This window comes from Leptonychotes weddellii, chromosome 13, assembly GCF_054177405.1.
Source record: "Leptonychotes weddellii isolate Sample4059 chromosome 13, ASM5417740v2, whole genome shotgun sequence".
In the NCBI taxonomy this organism is placed as follows: Eukaryota; Metazoa; Chordata; class Mammalia; order Carnivora; family Phocidae; genus Leptonychotes; species Leptonychotes weddellii.
The window spans coordinates 80,319,782-80,336,732 of NC_138381.1; the positions used below are offsets into that span (position 1 = coordinate 80,319,782).

The window sequence follows — 16,951 nt, forward strand, 5'->3', positions numbered from 1 at the left end:
GCAGAAGGAGGGGAGCATCTTTCCGCAGGACCGCTAGCGGCTTGGACCGCGGCACCGATAAGCTGGTGGCGAAGAAGAGGCTGCGCTCCCATCGATGGGCACTCGCTGTGCGCTGCGCACCCGCCAATGCGCGCACCGCCTCGTCCGACGCCGGCAGCTGGACGCTGCGGCCACCGCCGGCCGTGGGCGCCGGACCCGGAGCAGCCGAACGACTTGCTCGCTCGAGGCCACACAGCGCGGAAGCTCTCCAGGGCGGCAAGCCTCCCAGTCAGGGTCCGCCTGCTCTCCGACCTCTCCTGGCCCGAGGCCTCCTACCACGCGCCTTCTCCACCCTGAAAGTCCGCTGCGGGCAGATGGGCGGCTTCGGGCTCTGAGCGCCAAGCTGGTTTGCATGAACAATGACGCAGCTGTCTAATTACACTATTGTTCCGGCTAATTTCTGAGCTTCTGTTTATTTTGGAAGCGCACACTGCCGCATGCAGCCCGGGTACTCTTTATTTAGCTTCGGGAAGGAAGCTATTAGTGGAAGGAGGAAACCATCTTCCTTACAAGGATTCATGAGGAACACCGACCGAACTCGGAGATGGTCCGAGCGCGCCGGGGCAGGCTTCACGGCCGCGGGGGCATCGCGGGGCGGCAGACCTTCCGTGGGCTCCATGCCTGGACTTAACGGGTCGGACGGACAAAAACCACTGGCTTCGGAATTGCTGGGGCTGATGAGCCGGTCACTGTGGAGTGGCTGTCAGGAACGCACATGTGTGTACAAATACATGCCCCTCGTGCGGTACGATGTTCGAGGCCGTGATGCCCCAGCAGGGAGGACCAATTCGTGGGAGCTCGGACCACACCTGTCCCTTCAACATCCCCCCCCACCACCACCACTGCCCCTGCACCTGCTGCCCTTCCCAGCCACACGGCTCCGGAGGCGTCTCCGCTGGCCACGTCCACACCCTCACTTCCCGCTCTGCTGTCTGGCCTCCCCCACCACTCAGCTGACACCCCCTGCCTGACACCCACGCCGTCCAGCCCGCAGCCACCCATCCCTTGGCACCTCTCCAGCCGGCAGGCTCCCCTCGACGGGCACGCTCTGTGCCCCGCCGCTCCCCTCCTTCCCCGCCACTCCCTTCCTCCTGCGTGGTCTCTCCACCCCAGGATGGTTGCTTATACCCTTTCTGGGGCGGATAGCCCGCCTCCCGGCTGTAGCTGCCATCCATAAACTCTCGCTCCCAAATGAAATCCTTATCTCTTCGCCGGTGGCCAACTGCCCACTCACCCTCCCCACCCAGAGGGACAGGAGGAATCTCAAATTTAGCCTGTCCAAAACTGAGTTCTGGACTTTCTCTCCCAAACCACTTGCTCCCCAGTCTGCCCATCTCAGCAATGACACCACCATCCACGCAGTTCCCCCTTTGCCCCCCCCCCAATTCCTTCCCGCTCAATATTCAGAGTTTGCAAAGTGCTTCTGTGTGCTGGCCATAACCACACACACAGGTGGTCTTCCTGCCCCCAAAAGGTCCCCGAGGACATCCAGTACGCTCTCCAGGACAGAAGTCACCCCCACGGCTTTATGTGTCCACCCGACTGGGCAGAGGTGCCCAGGGAGCTGGGGAAGTGTTATTTCTGGGCGCGTCTGAGAGGGGTTTCCAGAAGACAATGGCATTTGAATGGGTGAGAGAGGAAAGGAGTCGCCCTCCCCTACGTGGGTGGGCCTCATCTATTCCACTGAGGACCCAAAGGACAAAAAGGTGGCAAAAGGGCCAGTTTGCTCTCATCCTCTCCTGCCCTCGAACACCTGTGCTCCTGGTTCTCAGGCTTTCAGACTCAGGTCGGGACTTAAAATCAGCCCCCAAATCTCAGGCGTCCAGACTCAGACAGAATTGTGGACGGCAGATCAAGACCTGAGCTGAGATCAAGAGTCAGACACTTAATCGACTGAGCCAGCCTAAAGAGAGACTATTCTTGATGACATCATCCGAGCATCTTGATTCAGCCATGCCTAAAGCCTAACATATCTCTCATATACCCCACTTTATCAACCAATGACTTTCCTCTTTTTTTTTCCTCAAACTATTTGACATAGGTTTCTATGAACTTTATCCCAAATTGCCCGAACTAAAATATTTTTCAACAACATTTACGGCTGCCACAAAATGTAATTCCATCATGTCTTACATTATGCACTGAAATTTCATGACTTTTTATTCTTGCTTCTCAAAATAAAGAGACAGCTGGTGGATCATGACAGCTTTGGGGCTGTTTCAATTCCCTGTTTGGGGTAAGAAACAGCCAGAGAGCCAAAGGAGCTTTCCAGAAGTAAGTGACACCTTCTCAGCAGCAGAAAGAGTATAAACTGGAGGTCAGGGAGGCAGGGGTGGGGTGGGGTGGGTGGGGTCAGGGTGCTTGGTTTACCACGACAGTCATCCTGTCAGGGGGCCTGGGCAGGCCTGGTAGATACCAGCTACCATGTCTCTCCACCACTGGTCAAGCAAAGAAGTCCTAAGCTCAAAGTTGCTGGCAGGAGATTACCTTAGCCACAGGGTACCCGTGGTGTGTGGATCTGGAGACCCAGGAGTCCAGCAACAGAACCAACCAAGGGGATGTCCCTGGAACTCTGGGCAGATGGCCAGTCCAGAGGACGTACGCAGAGGCCACACTTCAACCCTTCAACACTGGGACCTTCCACCCCAGGAAGGAGCCAGGGGAGGAGCTCAGGGATCAGGTGGAAGGAAGGGGAGTGATGTGGGAAACCACAAACCTGCATGATCCCGCATGTGGGGCCGCAGCAACTAGCCCTCCTTGGTGCTTATTGTAGACTGTACACCTATGTCCTTCTTGTCCCTGTAAGCAGGTTGCTGGCATGGTCTTCCCAGCCCCACACATCAGCATCCTCATCCTCACCTAAGCACAAGTTCTGGAAAGATTATTGTGCTAAGTACTTCATACACACGACCCACTGAATCTTTGCAACAACTTCGGTGGCAGGCAATATTTTTACTCCCGTTTATAGAGAAAGAAACTGAGGCCCAGAGAGCTTAAGTAACCTGCTCAAGGTTGCCCGGCCAGGAAATGATGAAGCAAGGACTTGAACCCAGGGAGCCCAGCTCCCTGACCTGTGCGTACATCCCTTCACTCTGTCATCTCCCTGCTGGGCGGGAGGCTTCCCATGGGATCCTGCCCGTGTGTGTGGGATGTGCTGATACGCAGCAGGCTTCCCGCAAGAGAATCAGCGTGAGACCGTTTCACGCAACGTCTCTGAAGCTCTCAGGCTGGAAGACACACTCTGTGCTCGGCCACAAGACGAGGTGTGTGCCGTGTGGCCGGGGCAATAAAGAGCAGCCTCATTTCTCCTGGGAGCCAATTCACGTCGTCATTCCTATGATTTCCTCATGCCGTCCTGATTCCGCTGTCCCTGGCAGTGCTAGGACCCACGGGTTCTCACAGAGAGCCCGAAAAACCCTGGCTTTCACCCAAACCCAAACCCCACCAAATTCCTAATATTCGGCTTCGCTTCCCTTTACACATAGCTTCCCGATTCTGGGGGCACGTGCCCCGTTCCACAGGAGCATTTCACATCCGAGAAGCACTAAGGATTGGGCACTGCAGCAAGGAAGGCCCGTCTGAAACACACACCCTGCAGCGGGATTTCTTTTTAAAGCGGCGACGTTTATAGCTGGCTGTCGACGTCAGCACCAGCATTTCAGTGGCCTGCAACGCTCAGACATTAGAGGGCACACGAGGAGCACCCCGCATCATCTCCTCAATGTTAGATCAAAGGGGGCTGTGTCTTCTGCTTCGGATCCTGCCCTGCGTGAGCGAAGAAATTAAGGAGAAACTAATCTCACTTCATAGGAGTTACCGGTAACACGTTTGATGCCGCCTTCATGGGCTCCTGTTTGCACTGTGGCAATAGCAAGGGCTCTCTGCACACGATCTCCCTCCGCATAACATCTGGTGGAAGGAACCCCGGCACTGGCCAAGCTCACGCCTTGAGACACGAGGAAGACGGGGCATCTCCAGCTGTTGGTTTGTCTTCCGTGTCCTGTGACTTCCTGTCCCGCCTCTGCAAGCCAGATTCATTCATAACGGGAATTAGCACGCAGACAGAGCCGTGTGCATTCTGGAAGCGGAAACGGATTTGCCAAAGTGTCTTCGTTTCTCACACCGCAAAAAATTAGGAAGTGGGGAGCCCCTTTGACAACACCTGGGAGCTTCCCTGACTCCCGATTTGTCCTTAGTCCCGTGGACTGGCCCTTGCTCCCCGCCGGCCCCCAGTGCAGGTGGAGACGCAGGGACAGGGGCACTCAGCCTGCGCAGTGGGTCAGACCCACCCGCCCTGGGCCCCAGCACGCTCCTCTGTCAAACGGAGGAAGAAGCCCACCTTCCCAAGGTTGCTGGAAGGACCAGATGAAATACTAGATTCACGGTGACCTGCCCAGAGTTGAACGCAATTATTGGTGAGTTCCAAGTGTGCCATCTGATTATGTTTTCCATGTTTTCTGTCCTCTTCATTGTTCTAGCTCCCCTTCCCTACCTTCTTTGGATTGTCTTTTTTGTGTGAGTGTTGGGCATTTCCTTTTCATGTATCTACTGAGTGTTGGGCTATAAATTTTTACCTAATTTTTAGTGGTTGCCCCAGGAATCTCAATATACGTGTTTAAATTTAAATAATTTACTCAGAATTGTAATTTGCCTCCCCAAGTGGAATGTAGAAACACAAGCACAGCTCAGTGTCTTCACTTTCCCTCTTTATGTTGTGGTTGTTGTGGGTACAATTACATCTATATACATCCAAAAACCATGGAGATTCGCTCAGTGGTGAGAGTCTTGACCCGCGAACAGATGAGCCCTGGGGAGGTGACCTGCGAGAGTAGGAGTTGGTTAGAAGTGTGATGGGCGGGGGATTCTATGCAGAGGGGATTGTATGTGCAAAGGTCCTGTGGTAGTAAGGATCATGGCAGGTGCCAGGGTGAAGGAAGGCTGGTGTGACTGGGGCCATGGATGGGATGGCCAGGACAAGAGAGAAAGAAAGGATCGCATGCCTCTGGATGCAGCAGCTGAGTGGGCAGGGAAACAGGGAAGAAATGAGACTCGATTTCTCATTTCAGGGACTGTGGGCTTTGGCTGAAGCGCAGTTTACTTCCTGAACACGTGCCTTCATGTATCCAAACATCATTATGGAACACTTATTCCATGCCAGATGCTTGGAGGCTTGTAATAGAATAATGAACAAGTGAAAGATTATTTTTGTTCTTGTGAAGCTTACATTCTGGGGGCGGGGAATGCAGGAAATAAATGGGTTATCTATCAAGTGAATGGGAGTTTCAAGGACCGATAAAGGATGATGGTGAGGCAGGGGAGTGTGCAAGGGGAGAAGGATGTAGTAGAGACTCTACTCAAGCTGGTGAGGGAGGTGACATTTGGCCAAGACCCCCATGATGACAAGGAGCCCATTGAGGAAAGTTTCAGGGAGAGCTCAGTGAGGCAGGACCCAGCTCGGTGTGAGTGTCTGCGGTGCAGGGGTGAGCAGGAGGGGGTGGTAAGAGGTGCGGGAAAGGGGCAGGTCTGGAGCAGAGGATGCAATCCCCCTCCACGGTCCTGTGCGCCCCCAGGATGACAGGTGGAAGCCCTCACTTGGGTACACATTTTGGCCACTAGGTGTGGCCCTGACTCATTGGTCCGTGAGTGCAGGTGGATACGCAGTGTACCCTGTTGTTGTGTCTGCCAGGGAGGAGAAGGCCGTGTGCAATGTGCAGGGCACGTCCTGGGGGCTTCAGAGTCTGCATGGACTCCTGGACATGAGGCCCCAGGGCAGGGTGCGCACGCACCACACGGGAGTGTGCAGGGCTGGAACCCAGAAACGCTGTCTCGGTGCAGCGTGCACCTGCTCCCCACTCCACGCCAGCCCGCCCAAAGGTTTCTTAACCTGATGGAGGGGCCCCTCGTCCCACCGCTGTTTCAATTTTCATTTTCCTGATGACCGTGAAGTTGAACACCTAGCCCGCTCAGCAGCTCGGGAGTCTGATGGGCTGGCTCGGCACCAGGGATGAGGGTCTGAGTCTCGGAAGGGGACCGGGTCCCACCTTCTGCCGGATGCAGAACAGGATGTGTGTGTGTTCCGCAGCGCCCGCCAGGGGCCAGCGGGCACTTGGCCTCTTGCAAAGTCTCTCCCCGCAGTGCTGGAGGCAGCCAGGGAAGCTTCAGAGCAGCAAATTTCCTGTTTCTGGCTGGTATCTGAACATCGAGATCACGCTATCAATGCCTGGATCAGGCCCATGGAAGGTTTTGCTGGAGACGGAGCCCTCCGCATTATTCTCCTGTTGCAGAAACCCCCGAGGGTGTTATCGGAGCCTGAGTATCTGAACATAGGACACGAGCCACAGAACATTAATTACGGTGGAGAACGGCCGCAGGCAGGTCCGCACAGGGCTGAATCTCCGGGCGGGTGCCAGGAAAGGGAGGGGCGCGGGGAAGGAGCCGCAGATAAAGGAAGATTATAATTGTTACTGGGAGAGTCACTTATTAATCCCAGATAAGCAGTTGTTCATTAACACAAAATAAGCCTTAGATTATCTACATTTAAATGGACTAATCTGTTGATTATGAGAACAGAACCCGGTCCTGAATGTTTTTTTCCCTTTTCCTTTGAATCACAAAATACAATGCGCTGTTTAATTATTGGAGCACGTCTCTATGCACCTGAGTCAGACTTCCAGACCTGGCACGGGGTGCTGTGCGTTCTGGTCCTGTTGCTGGAAGGGAGACTGACACAGGATCCCTTGTAACCTGCTGCTGGCCTCGCGTGCATCCGACCAAGAGCGCTCAGGACTCTCAAGTAACTGGAAGGTCCCAACCAGGCCTGTAACCCCCAGCCCCACTCCGCAGTCTTGCTGGAGAGGCCTGTGATCAGGTGCAGGCCTCACTCCATCCCATCTGCAGGGCCCTCTTTCCAAGCACGGTCACACTCATAGGCTCTGAGCAGACATGAACGTGGGGGACACTGCTCACCCCATCCCGGCCATCCAGCAGCTTCCCTCCGCGGCCACAGTCCCGTCCCCAGGAGCTGCCCCTGCTGGGCCCTGTCTGCTTCGCGGCCTCCGTCATCCGTGTCCAGGCTGAGCTCTTTGGGGCCGGCCACTCTCCCCTGCCAGGGCTCTCGCCCCGTCCTCAACTACAGATGGACGTCTGTTCCGTCTGACAGACAGCACTGCCTGCCGGGCCCTGAGCAAGAAGACAGAGGAAAGGGAGGAGGCAGCTGTGCTTGGGACTCTTCTCTCCACGGGAGCTGGTCTGACGCTCAGGACCTAGGACGCCCTGAGCCCCAGGCAACAGGAGGTCCGTGTGGAAAGCACTCAGCCTTCTTGCAGAATCCTTGAGTCCGAGACGCTGGAGGAGAAGACTTAGGTCTTCCTCTGGGTTCCACTGGGTCTCTCACCAGGGTGATGGCAACAGCCTGCGAGGTGTCCGAGGCGCTGGGAAACCCGCGTCCTCTTCCAATCAGCATTTGGGTCACACTCTTCAGGCTGCTCAAGCGCCGAGTTACCTGGCAGCCCCTGATACGGCGGAAAGGCCTCCAGAGGAACTGTGTGCTGGTGGACTTATGATTTACAGAATGCATTACAGACCATCAGAGAAGAGCCGCACGGCGTCTTGAGCTAGACTGAATTCCCAGTGATATTTGGAAACAAAAAGCCAACATATGACCGTGACCACTAGACTGATTATCAGTTGGGACAGACACGGAATGCAGGCCGGTACAGCGTGGGGCTGTGGTCACACCTCATTAGCATAAAATGGGCATGCTGCATTCGCAGAGTGTCGTGTCCCTCCCGCCCCCTTCACTCGGGGGCTTGGAAGACGGCGTCAGCTACAAGGCTACAAAATTTAGTCAGCCGGGAGCGCCAGACCGCCGAGTGACGAGACGCTGTGATTGCCATCTGAGCGTCACACTTGAACCCAAATGCGTCCGCCTCACGCATCATCTGGTAACTGAAAGGAGCCGCCTTCTTGATGATTAGCAGGACGTCCCTGAGCCGCTGTGGCTCATTCACTCAGTAAAGCTGAACAGAGAGGCGTTTTGTGCGGCAGGTAGCAAGCGGAGGGCTGTGCTCGGACCCGGCACTGGAGCCGTGGGAGTGTGGGGGCAGGGGGCGGAGGGTGGGAGCCCAGAGAGGCCCGTGCAGGGGTGAGGCTTTGGGTGGCGAGTGACCGGTCCATGGAGGTTTGGGGGCGGCGTTGGGACCCAATCTCAGTTTGAACGGTGCTGTTCTCGCTGCCATGGTCAATGCAACAGGCAGGTTAGGATGGCAGGGCGGGGCCTGGAGACTGAGAGAGGCAAGTGCCAGAAGCCTGGGCGCTCCCGGCTGCCCCGTGTCCCTGTGGGGCCCTCATGGGCACTGACTTGTGCTGATGGAGACGGCTGCCCACCCACCTGCCCACCCAGTGCCACCCTTAGAAGATGGGTCCCTGTGCCGTGGCCCCACACGCCACCCCCAGACCACAGCTTAGCTTCTCCACCCTGGACTTCCCTGCCCCAAAGTCCCTAAGCTCTGCCCTCTGAGGACAGATGACACCCCTGGGGTGTTCGCCCCTAGATAGGAGGGCAGCCAGAGAGGGTGCTGTTGGCAGGTGCGAGGGACAGAACCTGGGCTCGAACCCGGGACGTCTGCCTGCGTGCAAGGCCCGAGTGCTGAGGTTCAACCCCGGGGCCCGACGGGCAGGGCGGTGGGCTCCACGCTGCTGGTCAAGGTACATGGCCCCCACCCACTCCAGGTAGGAGGAGAGACCGGCCCCAAGCACGCAGGTCAGGGGGACACACAGAGGTTTGCGCCGGTGGGAATTCACACCCCTGAACCTATGCATGAGGACTCCTCTGCTCTCAGATAGATCGGTGCTGTTACTCACCTCCTTCAAATCGTCTCGGGTGGGGCAGGCTGAATTCCGCCTCCCAAGGACACCCACCTCCCGATCCCTGCGGCCCGTCATCATGTCCCCTCACCCTGCAGGTGCGGTTAAGTGAGGGCGTTGAGGGGAGACTGCCCGGTGGGCCCAGCAGCGTCCAGTACAGCGTCCTTGTACGCAGGAGGCAGACACGAGCGAAGGTGGAGGCAGGCGCCGTGCGCAGCCAGTAGAAGGTGGAAAAGACTCGGAACAGAGTGTGTGCACAGCCTTCAGACAGGAACACCCTGCCCACGCCCTGCTCTCGGACGCCTGGCCCCCTGCACGGCGGGGGACACATTCCTGCTTCTTCAGCAATGGGAAGCCAGTCCACGCGGTGTCCAGGCTCGGCACCACTTTGGGTCCTGGTCTTGGAGGCTGCCCTGCAGGGGGTCCCTGCCCTCCAGACCCCAATAAGCCCCCTCCCCAGTCGTGCCAATCATAAAGGTCTCCAGGCCGCCCGACGCCCCCTGGGCGGCCACGGTGCTCGGCACTAGCCTTCCCAACGACGTGAATCCAGCTGGCGTGAGCAGAGCCCCGGGGACACAGCCACGGATTCCCAGCCCAGCCGCCACCGATTCACCCACCACCCCAAGTCGTCCCGAGCATGGAAGGCAGGGTGGGACGGACGTGCTCTGTGCCTTCAGAGAGCTCAGGCCCTGTCTGTGCACCGCGGAAATGCATGATTACGTGGTAGGACCTCCTTTCCGTCGGGTGCTGTCCTAAATCTAGAGCAAACGGTGGACAGCAGACTGGTCAGAGCCAGCCTGGGCCCTGCCTTCGGGGAGGTCGAGGCGGGCATGTACAGAGCAGGGGTTTTGGTAAATTCACAAGGGTGTGTAATCATCACACAAATTCCAGAATGTTCCATCACCCCAAAGAAAAGCCATCGCTCCCCATTCCCACCTCACCCCAGACCCTGCCAGCCAGGAATCTGCTTCCCTCCGAGAGCCAGCGGTTTCCCCCCATGGGAGGACGGTCCCTTCAGTTGAGGGCGGGCGGGGACTGCTGTGCTCGGACCCTGTCGGTACCGCACCCCAGGACCAGAGGTGATGATTAACTTAGTCTCCCATGTTTAAAAAAAGTTTCCTTAACGAGAATTCATTCAGCTTAACTCCGTGCCATCAGCAGCAAATCAACCCCCCCCATTAAATGTTGACGGGGATCCCAGCTCCTCAGGAATGCATGAAGGGCCCCCAGCTCCCTGCACCCTGATGAAGCAGCCTTCTGACTTAGCTATTCTCTTTATAACAAAGGTTTCTCTTTATAACAAAGGTGAGGAACAGCTTAAATTCGTGAGGTTTGAGAAGCCCACGTAGACGCCCCGGGGCCTCAACATGAGGACGCTGGGTTCCCACTCCGAGCCCCGCCCACCATCTCTTGCTCAGCTGAGTTTAGCATCCTCAGAAATGGAAATGTATAACTGGTTTCATGAGACCGCTTCCAGAAACATTTGGCTTTGTTATTTATCACTTTTGATATCATCCAAAGGGTGAAAACAGGGACGCCTGGGTGGCTCAGTCGGTTGAGCGACTGCCTTCGGCCCAGGTCATGATCCCAGGGTCCTGGGATCGAGTCCCGCATCGGGCTCCTTGCTCAGCAGGGAGCCTGCTTCTCCCTCTCTCTCCCTCTGCTTGTGCTCTCTGTCAAATAAATAAAATCTTAAAAAAAAAAAAAAAAAAAGGGTGAAAACAGCCCCGAGGGCCCTGAATGTGGGCGATGGCGTCAAACAGAGTCTCAACCCCTGTCCGCTTTGCAGTCCCACGGCCCCTCGTCCTGTGCACTGGCCCTAAGGGATGCAGAGGTGTCCCGGTCCTACCTTTAGGACCTGTTCTAGGTTCTCCAGCTTGGCTTGGAGCTGATGCTTCTCCTTCACGGCCGAATCGCGTTCTCTGGTCGCTACAGCGAGCGCGTGGTAGAGCCAAGCATGCTCCGCTCTCACCTACAGGGAGCAAGGGCGGAGAGAAGGGGCTGTTGACTGCATGCACAGTGGCTGGCATCTACCACTTCCTCCTCGGGGTTGTGGGGAATCTCCCCTCCCTCCCTCATCTTGGATCGTGGACTCCACGGTGGGTCCAGTCCTGCCGGGGTGAATGCGTGTGGACAATCAGCACCCAGCATCTCCTCCTCCTCCCGCCTCCCCCATCACAGCGGCAGGGACTGGCTCAGGAACGGAACTGTGACCCGGGCCTGGCCAATCAGTGCAATCCCATCCCCTGGATATAGTGATTGCTGGGGAGGGACCCAAGACCCAGTTGCACCCATGGAGAATGAGACATTGGACTGGTAGAGAAGCATGGGAAGCCTCTCCCTCTTTTGTCCACTGGACTTGGAAAGTTGAGGACACAAGGCTGGAGCTGGAGCCATCGTGAGGGGAGAATCCAACTGAGAACAGAGCCAACAAGATGGACATAAAACCAGGAGAAGCAGAGGGAGAAACAGGATCCTGAGGACCTAATTTGAGCACCCAGATCAAGCTGTGCCTGAAGCTAATATTTCCTTTCCAGTCACACAGGCCAATAAATTCCCTTTGTTTGCTTACACCAGTCTGAATCATTTCCTGTCCCTTTGAACGGAGAACCCTAACACATACAAGTATTATCCAAATTGTCCAGGATACTAATTCTTTTGTCTAAAAATTTCACTTTTGTCTTAAAAGTGCATAAAAATGGCGACAAGCCTCCATGTGCTTTAGGATGATGGATGTCCTAATAACCTCAGGAACCGCGTGCACTCTCAGACCACAGCTCCCAGGACCAGGTTCTGACCTTAGGTAGGAGGCACCGTCAACTCTCCATCTCTCTCCTATGGCTTCTTTGAAAGCAGTGAGGACATGCGACTGATGAGGGAAGATACCTCGGTTCATTCCCTGCTCATTTTTGCTGTGCGGCATATTTGAGCCCAACCACAGGCTTTTCATTTCTTTCCCTCCTCCCGGATCTTACAACGTGAATTATGGCTTCAATAACAGACTGCCACAAGTCATATTTGTCAGCTCCAAAAGAGGCCCTTTCTGTTGCAAGCACTCTGTGTACAGACTATGAGTTCAACCTGACAGTTTTTGTGGTGCCTGAAGAAAGGACGGCCCCCATGTGGCACTCCTGAATGGCACGGGGCTGCGGGGAGGCTGTTATTAAGGGGTCAGGGAGAGGTCTGAATCACAGGAGTATTTAAACGCCGTTCTGCTCCAGCATGAAGCATCAGGCAGCGAGCTTGGGAAAAAAAATTCAAATGCTGCAGGTGAAAAAGTCATGATCTATTTGAACTCACGCTTGAACTCAGACTTGAACCCCAACACCAGGGCACAGGTTTGCCAGAAGCCACCATTTCCCATGTTCTAACTCGTCAGGAGCAACGTCCAGGGCTCCATGGCCAGCCTCCCACAGCAGCCAGCATGCACCCCGATGAATATCAGGGCTTGCCTCCCTCTGATTGAAACCTCCCGTGGCTGCCACGGAAATTAGAACTGGGTCCAGACTCCTGCATGCTTCTGCAGCCTCTGGCCCTCCAGCTGTCCCATCTGACCTGCTGCCCCATACCACCACTCACTCGGGCTGCCCTGGTCTTCCCTTTATCCCGGAAACAAGCCATACTCATTCCTACCCCAGGGCCTTTGCACATGCTGTCTGCCCCACGGCAAGTACCTATCCCCCCGCTTCCCCCAATCCTGGAGGGTCTGGCTCCTTCTCATCATTTATGCCACCTTCTCAAGCAGGCCCTCTCCCTGCGTTCCAGGTGACAAAACCCTCCCCACTCGTCTGCCCCCAGTGGCCTTGCTGCTTGGCCGGGCTTTATTTCCCACAGGCATTTCACACTATCTGTGTAGCTGTTTACATTTCCCTGTGGTTGCTCCTCATTAGAGTCAAAGTCCCAGTTGGACAGGACTTGTCCTTGTGACCCAGTTCTCTGTCACTGGAGCCTGGAAGGGAGCCTGGTGCAGTCAGTGCTCCAGGAATGAAAAGGCACCGGGGGAGGACGGGCACATGCAAGGCGGCTGTGTTCCTGGCCAGATGGATTTTGCTGGTCCCTCCTGGTCTACTGTCCACCTACACTCATCGGGCTTCAGGCCTCAGGAGGTCAGTCTCCCAGACCATATGGTTCCTGATGAGGTTTGGCCAGCAGGAGGCACCAGCAGGAAAGCAGGGGCTGAGGAGAGGCAGGTCGGTGTTCCTGCCAGCAACCTGCAGGGGTGGTTTGTGCTCGGAAGCGCTCTCTCGGCAGGCCCGAAGCTGCTGTCCCTGGAACGGCCTGCTGGCAGGGCTGGCCGGTGGCGGGCGACTGGGAGTTTGGATCGCAGTCCAATCCCTATTCCCGATTCCCTAACTGATGGGAGGGCCTGCCTGTGTCCAGACTCTTTGTGCACAGCACGCGGTTTCTGCTGAGCACCTGCTCTCCTTCGGCGAGGCGGGGATTTGGGATGTGCCGGGGGAGTACAACAGCCCCCTCGACACTCCGGGCACCGGGGCTCTGCTGGGCTCCCTGGGACAACCCTTCACGTGTGCGGTGACGCCTGGTGCTGCCGGAACTGAGCTCGTCCCGGCTGACTCCTACGGGAGGCTCTGGAAGCTGGAGGCCGGCCACCCCTGGATCTTCCTTTCCCGCCACTGACGGTACTTTGTATCTCGCTGGTGATGGATCGTAACCATGAGCATGCTTGTGCGCTGAGCCCTGCAAGCCTTCCCAGTGAATCATGGTGCCTGGGCAGTCTTGGTGACCCCGACACAGTGTCCTCCCCCCACAGCCACAGGTACACTCAGAGAGCCTCTCCCCCGCGCCCTCTCCCCTGGCCCTGCTGCCCCTGCCCAACCCGCACACGTGCATCTGGAGTCTCCGGAAGGCGCCGGACCCGCTCTGCCATGGGGACGCTACACATGATGGTCAGCGAAGACGTGGGAGCATCAGGCCTGCCCGGAAACCCCACATGGAGCCAAAATGCTGTGCTCTGGTACCTGGAAATTCTGCAGGTCACTGCAGTAACATAAGAGAATGGGATACTATTGGGGGAGACCCGAGTTGCATTGGTCTTGAAGTCAGTCTTTTAAAGGGAAGTGGACAAGGATGAGGGAGGAAATGCAGGGACGTCGGGACAACGAAGATGCTCTAGGAGTTGTTGGCATTAATAGACCTCATCTCACACGGGGACTTCGGTATTTCTCTGACCTACAATTCCCCATAGTGTCCCCCACATGTTTAGCAGAATGAGTAAGGTCATTCTTCTGGTCTTTCCAAGGACAGAAAGAAGATCTGTTGGTAGGGAGGGGAGGTGGGCCAGGGGGTGATTGGGGATTGATTGAGGCGGGCTGAATAATGACCCCGTGGAGGCGTCTACGCCCACATCCCCAGAACCGGGGACTGCACTCCCTTACACGGCAAAAGGACTCTGCAGAGCTGACTCAGTCAAGGCCCTCGTCCTGGACGGTCCCGGTAGGGCCAGCGGGATCCTCACAGGAGGGAGATATGGGAGCGTCAGGGTCAGAAAAGGCAGATTTTTGAAGATGTGGTTCTGCTGGCTTTGGGTGGAGGAAGGGCCCATGAGCCAAGGCCTGTGGGTGTTTCCAGGAGCTGGAAAAGGTGAGCAGATGGCTTCTCTCCTAAAGGGGTACAGCCTGCCCACACCTTGGTTTGGGGACTTCTGATGCCAGGCAGCCTGGTGACCCAGGTGGAGACTCCGTGTGATGCTGAGCCGAAATCTCTGGGGGACAACACAATCTCGTGAACACTGCACTTCCTGAGAAAAGCTTTGTCTCCTCTTCTTGAAGTAACAGTGAGGATGCGTAGGGATGGAACAGCCACCCTGTCGTGGAGATCGTAACAGTCATGGCTTGGGGCTCCTGGACAGCTCAGTCGGTGAAGCGTCTGACTTCGGCTCCGGTCAGGATCTCTGGGGTCCTGGGTTCGAGTCCTGTGTCGGGCTCCCTGCTCAGTGGGGAGCCTGATTCTCCCTCTGCTCCTCCCCATGCTCATGCTCTCTTTTTCTCTCTCTAATAAATGAAATAAAGTCTTAAAAAAGCCCAAAACAGGGGTGCCTGGGTGGCTCAGTCGTTAAGCGTCTGCCTTCAGCTCAGGTCATGGTCGCAGGGTCCTGGGATTGAGCCCCTCATTGGGCCCCCTGCTCCGCGGGAGGTCTGCTTCTCCCTCTCCCACTCCCCCTGCTTGTGTTCCCTCTCTCACTGTGTCTCTGTCAAATAAATAAATAAAATCATTAAAAAAAAAAAAGCCCACAACAGTCATGGCCCCAGCAGGATGGCACTGGGGGGTGGGGGCAGGAGCTGTGTCCTCGTCCCGGGCTCTGGACATCCTGCTGCATGAGAACAATAATGCTCCCGGGTGTTCAGGCCACCGCCCTCAGGTCCCTGCTGCACGCAGCTGGACCGAATCTCAGCTGGCCAACCCAGCAGAGAAGGCGTTCTTTCTGGTTTGGAAGCAGCTGATCCCGCCTGGAAATACATGCCTCCAAATAAAAAGCACTGAGGGGCCGCTCGCCCAGCTGGTGCCTCAGCCTCGCTCGCTGCCCAGTGGCCTTCCCAGCCCTGCCGGTGCCAGGAGCCTCCGTGGAGGAGCCCACGGGCGTACAGATTCCCCGGCCCTGCTGCCCACCGTGAGAGCTTGAAGCCAGTCACGTCCACCAGAGAAAGCGCTCCCGGGGGGCAGGCCCTGCCCCCTGCCACGCTGGCACTGGGACCAGAACATCCTCCTGGGAACCGAGCCGGGGATGGAGAAAGAAGTCTCAGAAGAGCAAAAAGGACATAAAGAGGTTTTCTCTAAGACATATAAACTGTGACCCCACAAAAAACAAAGATAGGAAATAGGAAAAGTTCCTAGATGTTCAAAGTCAGGGGCCCCGACCATTCCTCCTTTGTTCCCGTCCGATGGGAAGCTGAGTTCGCTCATAGATTTTGTTTTGAGGAAAGACAGATGGTATGGAGGCATGAGCCCTGGGCCAGGGGCCTCTCCCTACAGCCAGGGTCCCTAGCCCCACAGACCCCAGATGCCTGGACAGGTGTCAGCCTTCTGAACGCCCATCATCTCCTCCTATTAGAGGAAGAGGGAGAACAGCTGGTGAGGCGGATGATCCCCGTTCACACCAGGGACTCAGGACTGGACCCATTGAACACCTTCTCCGCACGGTGTCCTGGGTCCCCAGCTCAACCATTTCCTTGCACAGGGGAGTCTGCCCCATGGAGCTTGACCCAATATTCCAGAGAAACCCACATCAGACTTTGCACCTAAGTGGCAGTCATTTCTGGGCAAGCTTCAGGGAGGACATGAACTACACATCTCTCTGCTTCCATAATTAAAGCCGGGTCATTAATACTTCTTTATTAATCAGGGCTCCTAAGAAGCAGATTGCAACCCCAAGCCGGACTCAGATGGGGGCACTGGGAATTTCCAGACCTCATCCCAAGAACCAGGAGGGTTCCTTGTGTTTCTGCAGGGATGGCTCCCCCACCCCATGAATCTGGTGCTGTGCTTCAATACTTATTTCAACAACACTAACCAACCCGGCCCCTTCACCTTCCCTAGTTACCCTGGGACACACACACCAGCCCCTACGACAGTCTTCTGGGAACTGCTGTTCCCCATGCCTTCCCTCTCCCTTGTCCTTCTCCATCCCTATCTCCATCCCTGTCCCCAACCTGATCACATCCCCATTCCCATCCCCACCCCATCCCATCCCTTCCCTGTACCCGTCTCCATCTCCATCCCCATCTCCATCTCCATCCCCATGCCCATCTCCATCCCCATCTCCATCTCTATCCCTATCCCAATCCCCATCTCAATCTCCATCTCCAGCCCTACCTGACCCCACCCCCATCCCATCCCATCCCTGTACCTGTCTCCATCCCCATCCCCATCTCCATCCCCATCCCCATCTCCATCCCCACCTGACCCCACCCCCATCCCATCCCATCCCTGTACCTGTCTCCATCTCCATCCCCATCTCCATCCCTATCTCTATCTCCATCCCCATCTCCATCTCCATCCCCATCTCCATCCCCATCTATTTCCCCATCTC

At 56.4% G+C, this 16,951-nt stretch overlaps 1 protein-coding gene across 8 annotated transcripts in view; it reads right to left on the reverse strand.

Moving 5' to 3' along the window:
- RIMBP2 (RIMS binding protein 2) overlaps nt 1–16,951 on the reverse strand; it is a 90,906-nt gene that overhangs the window by 67,548 nt on the left and 6,407 nt on the right. For all 8 annotated transcript variants that reach the window (XM_081802418.1, XM_081802422.1, XM_081802425.1 and 5 more), the window contains exon 3: nt 10,754–10,876. In XM_081802418.1, the coding sequence (XP_081658544.1) occupies nt 10,754–10,876 (123 nt within the window). The remainder of the gene's footprint in view (nt 1–10,753; nt 10,877–16,951) is intronic.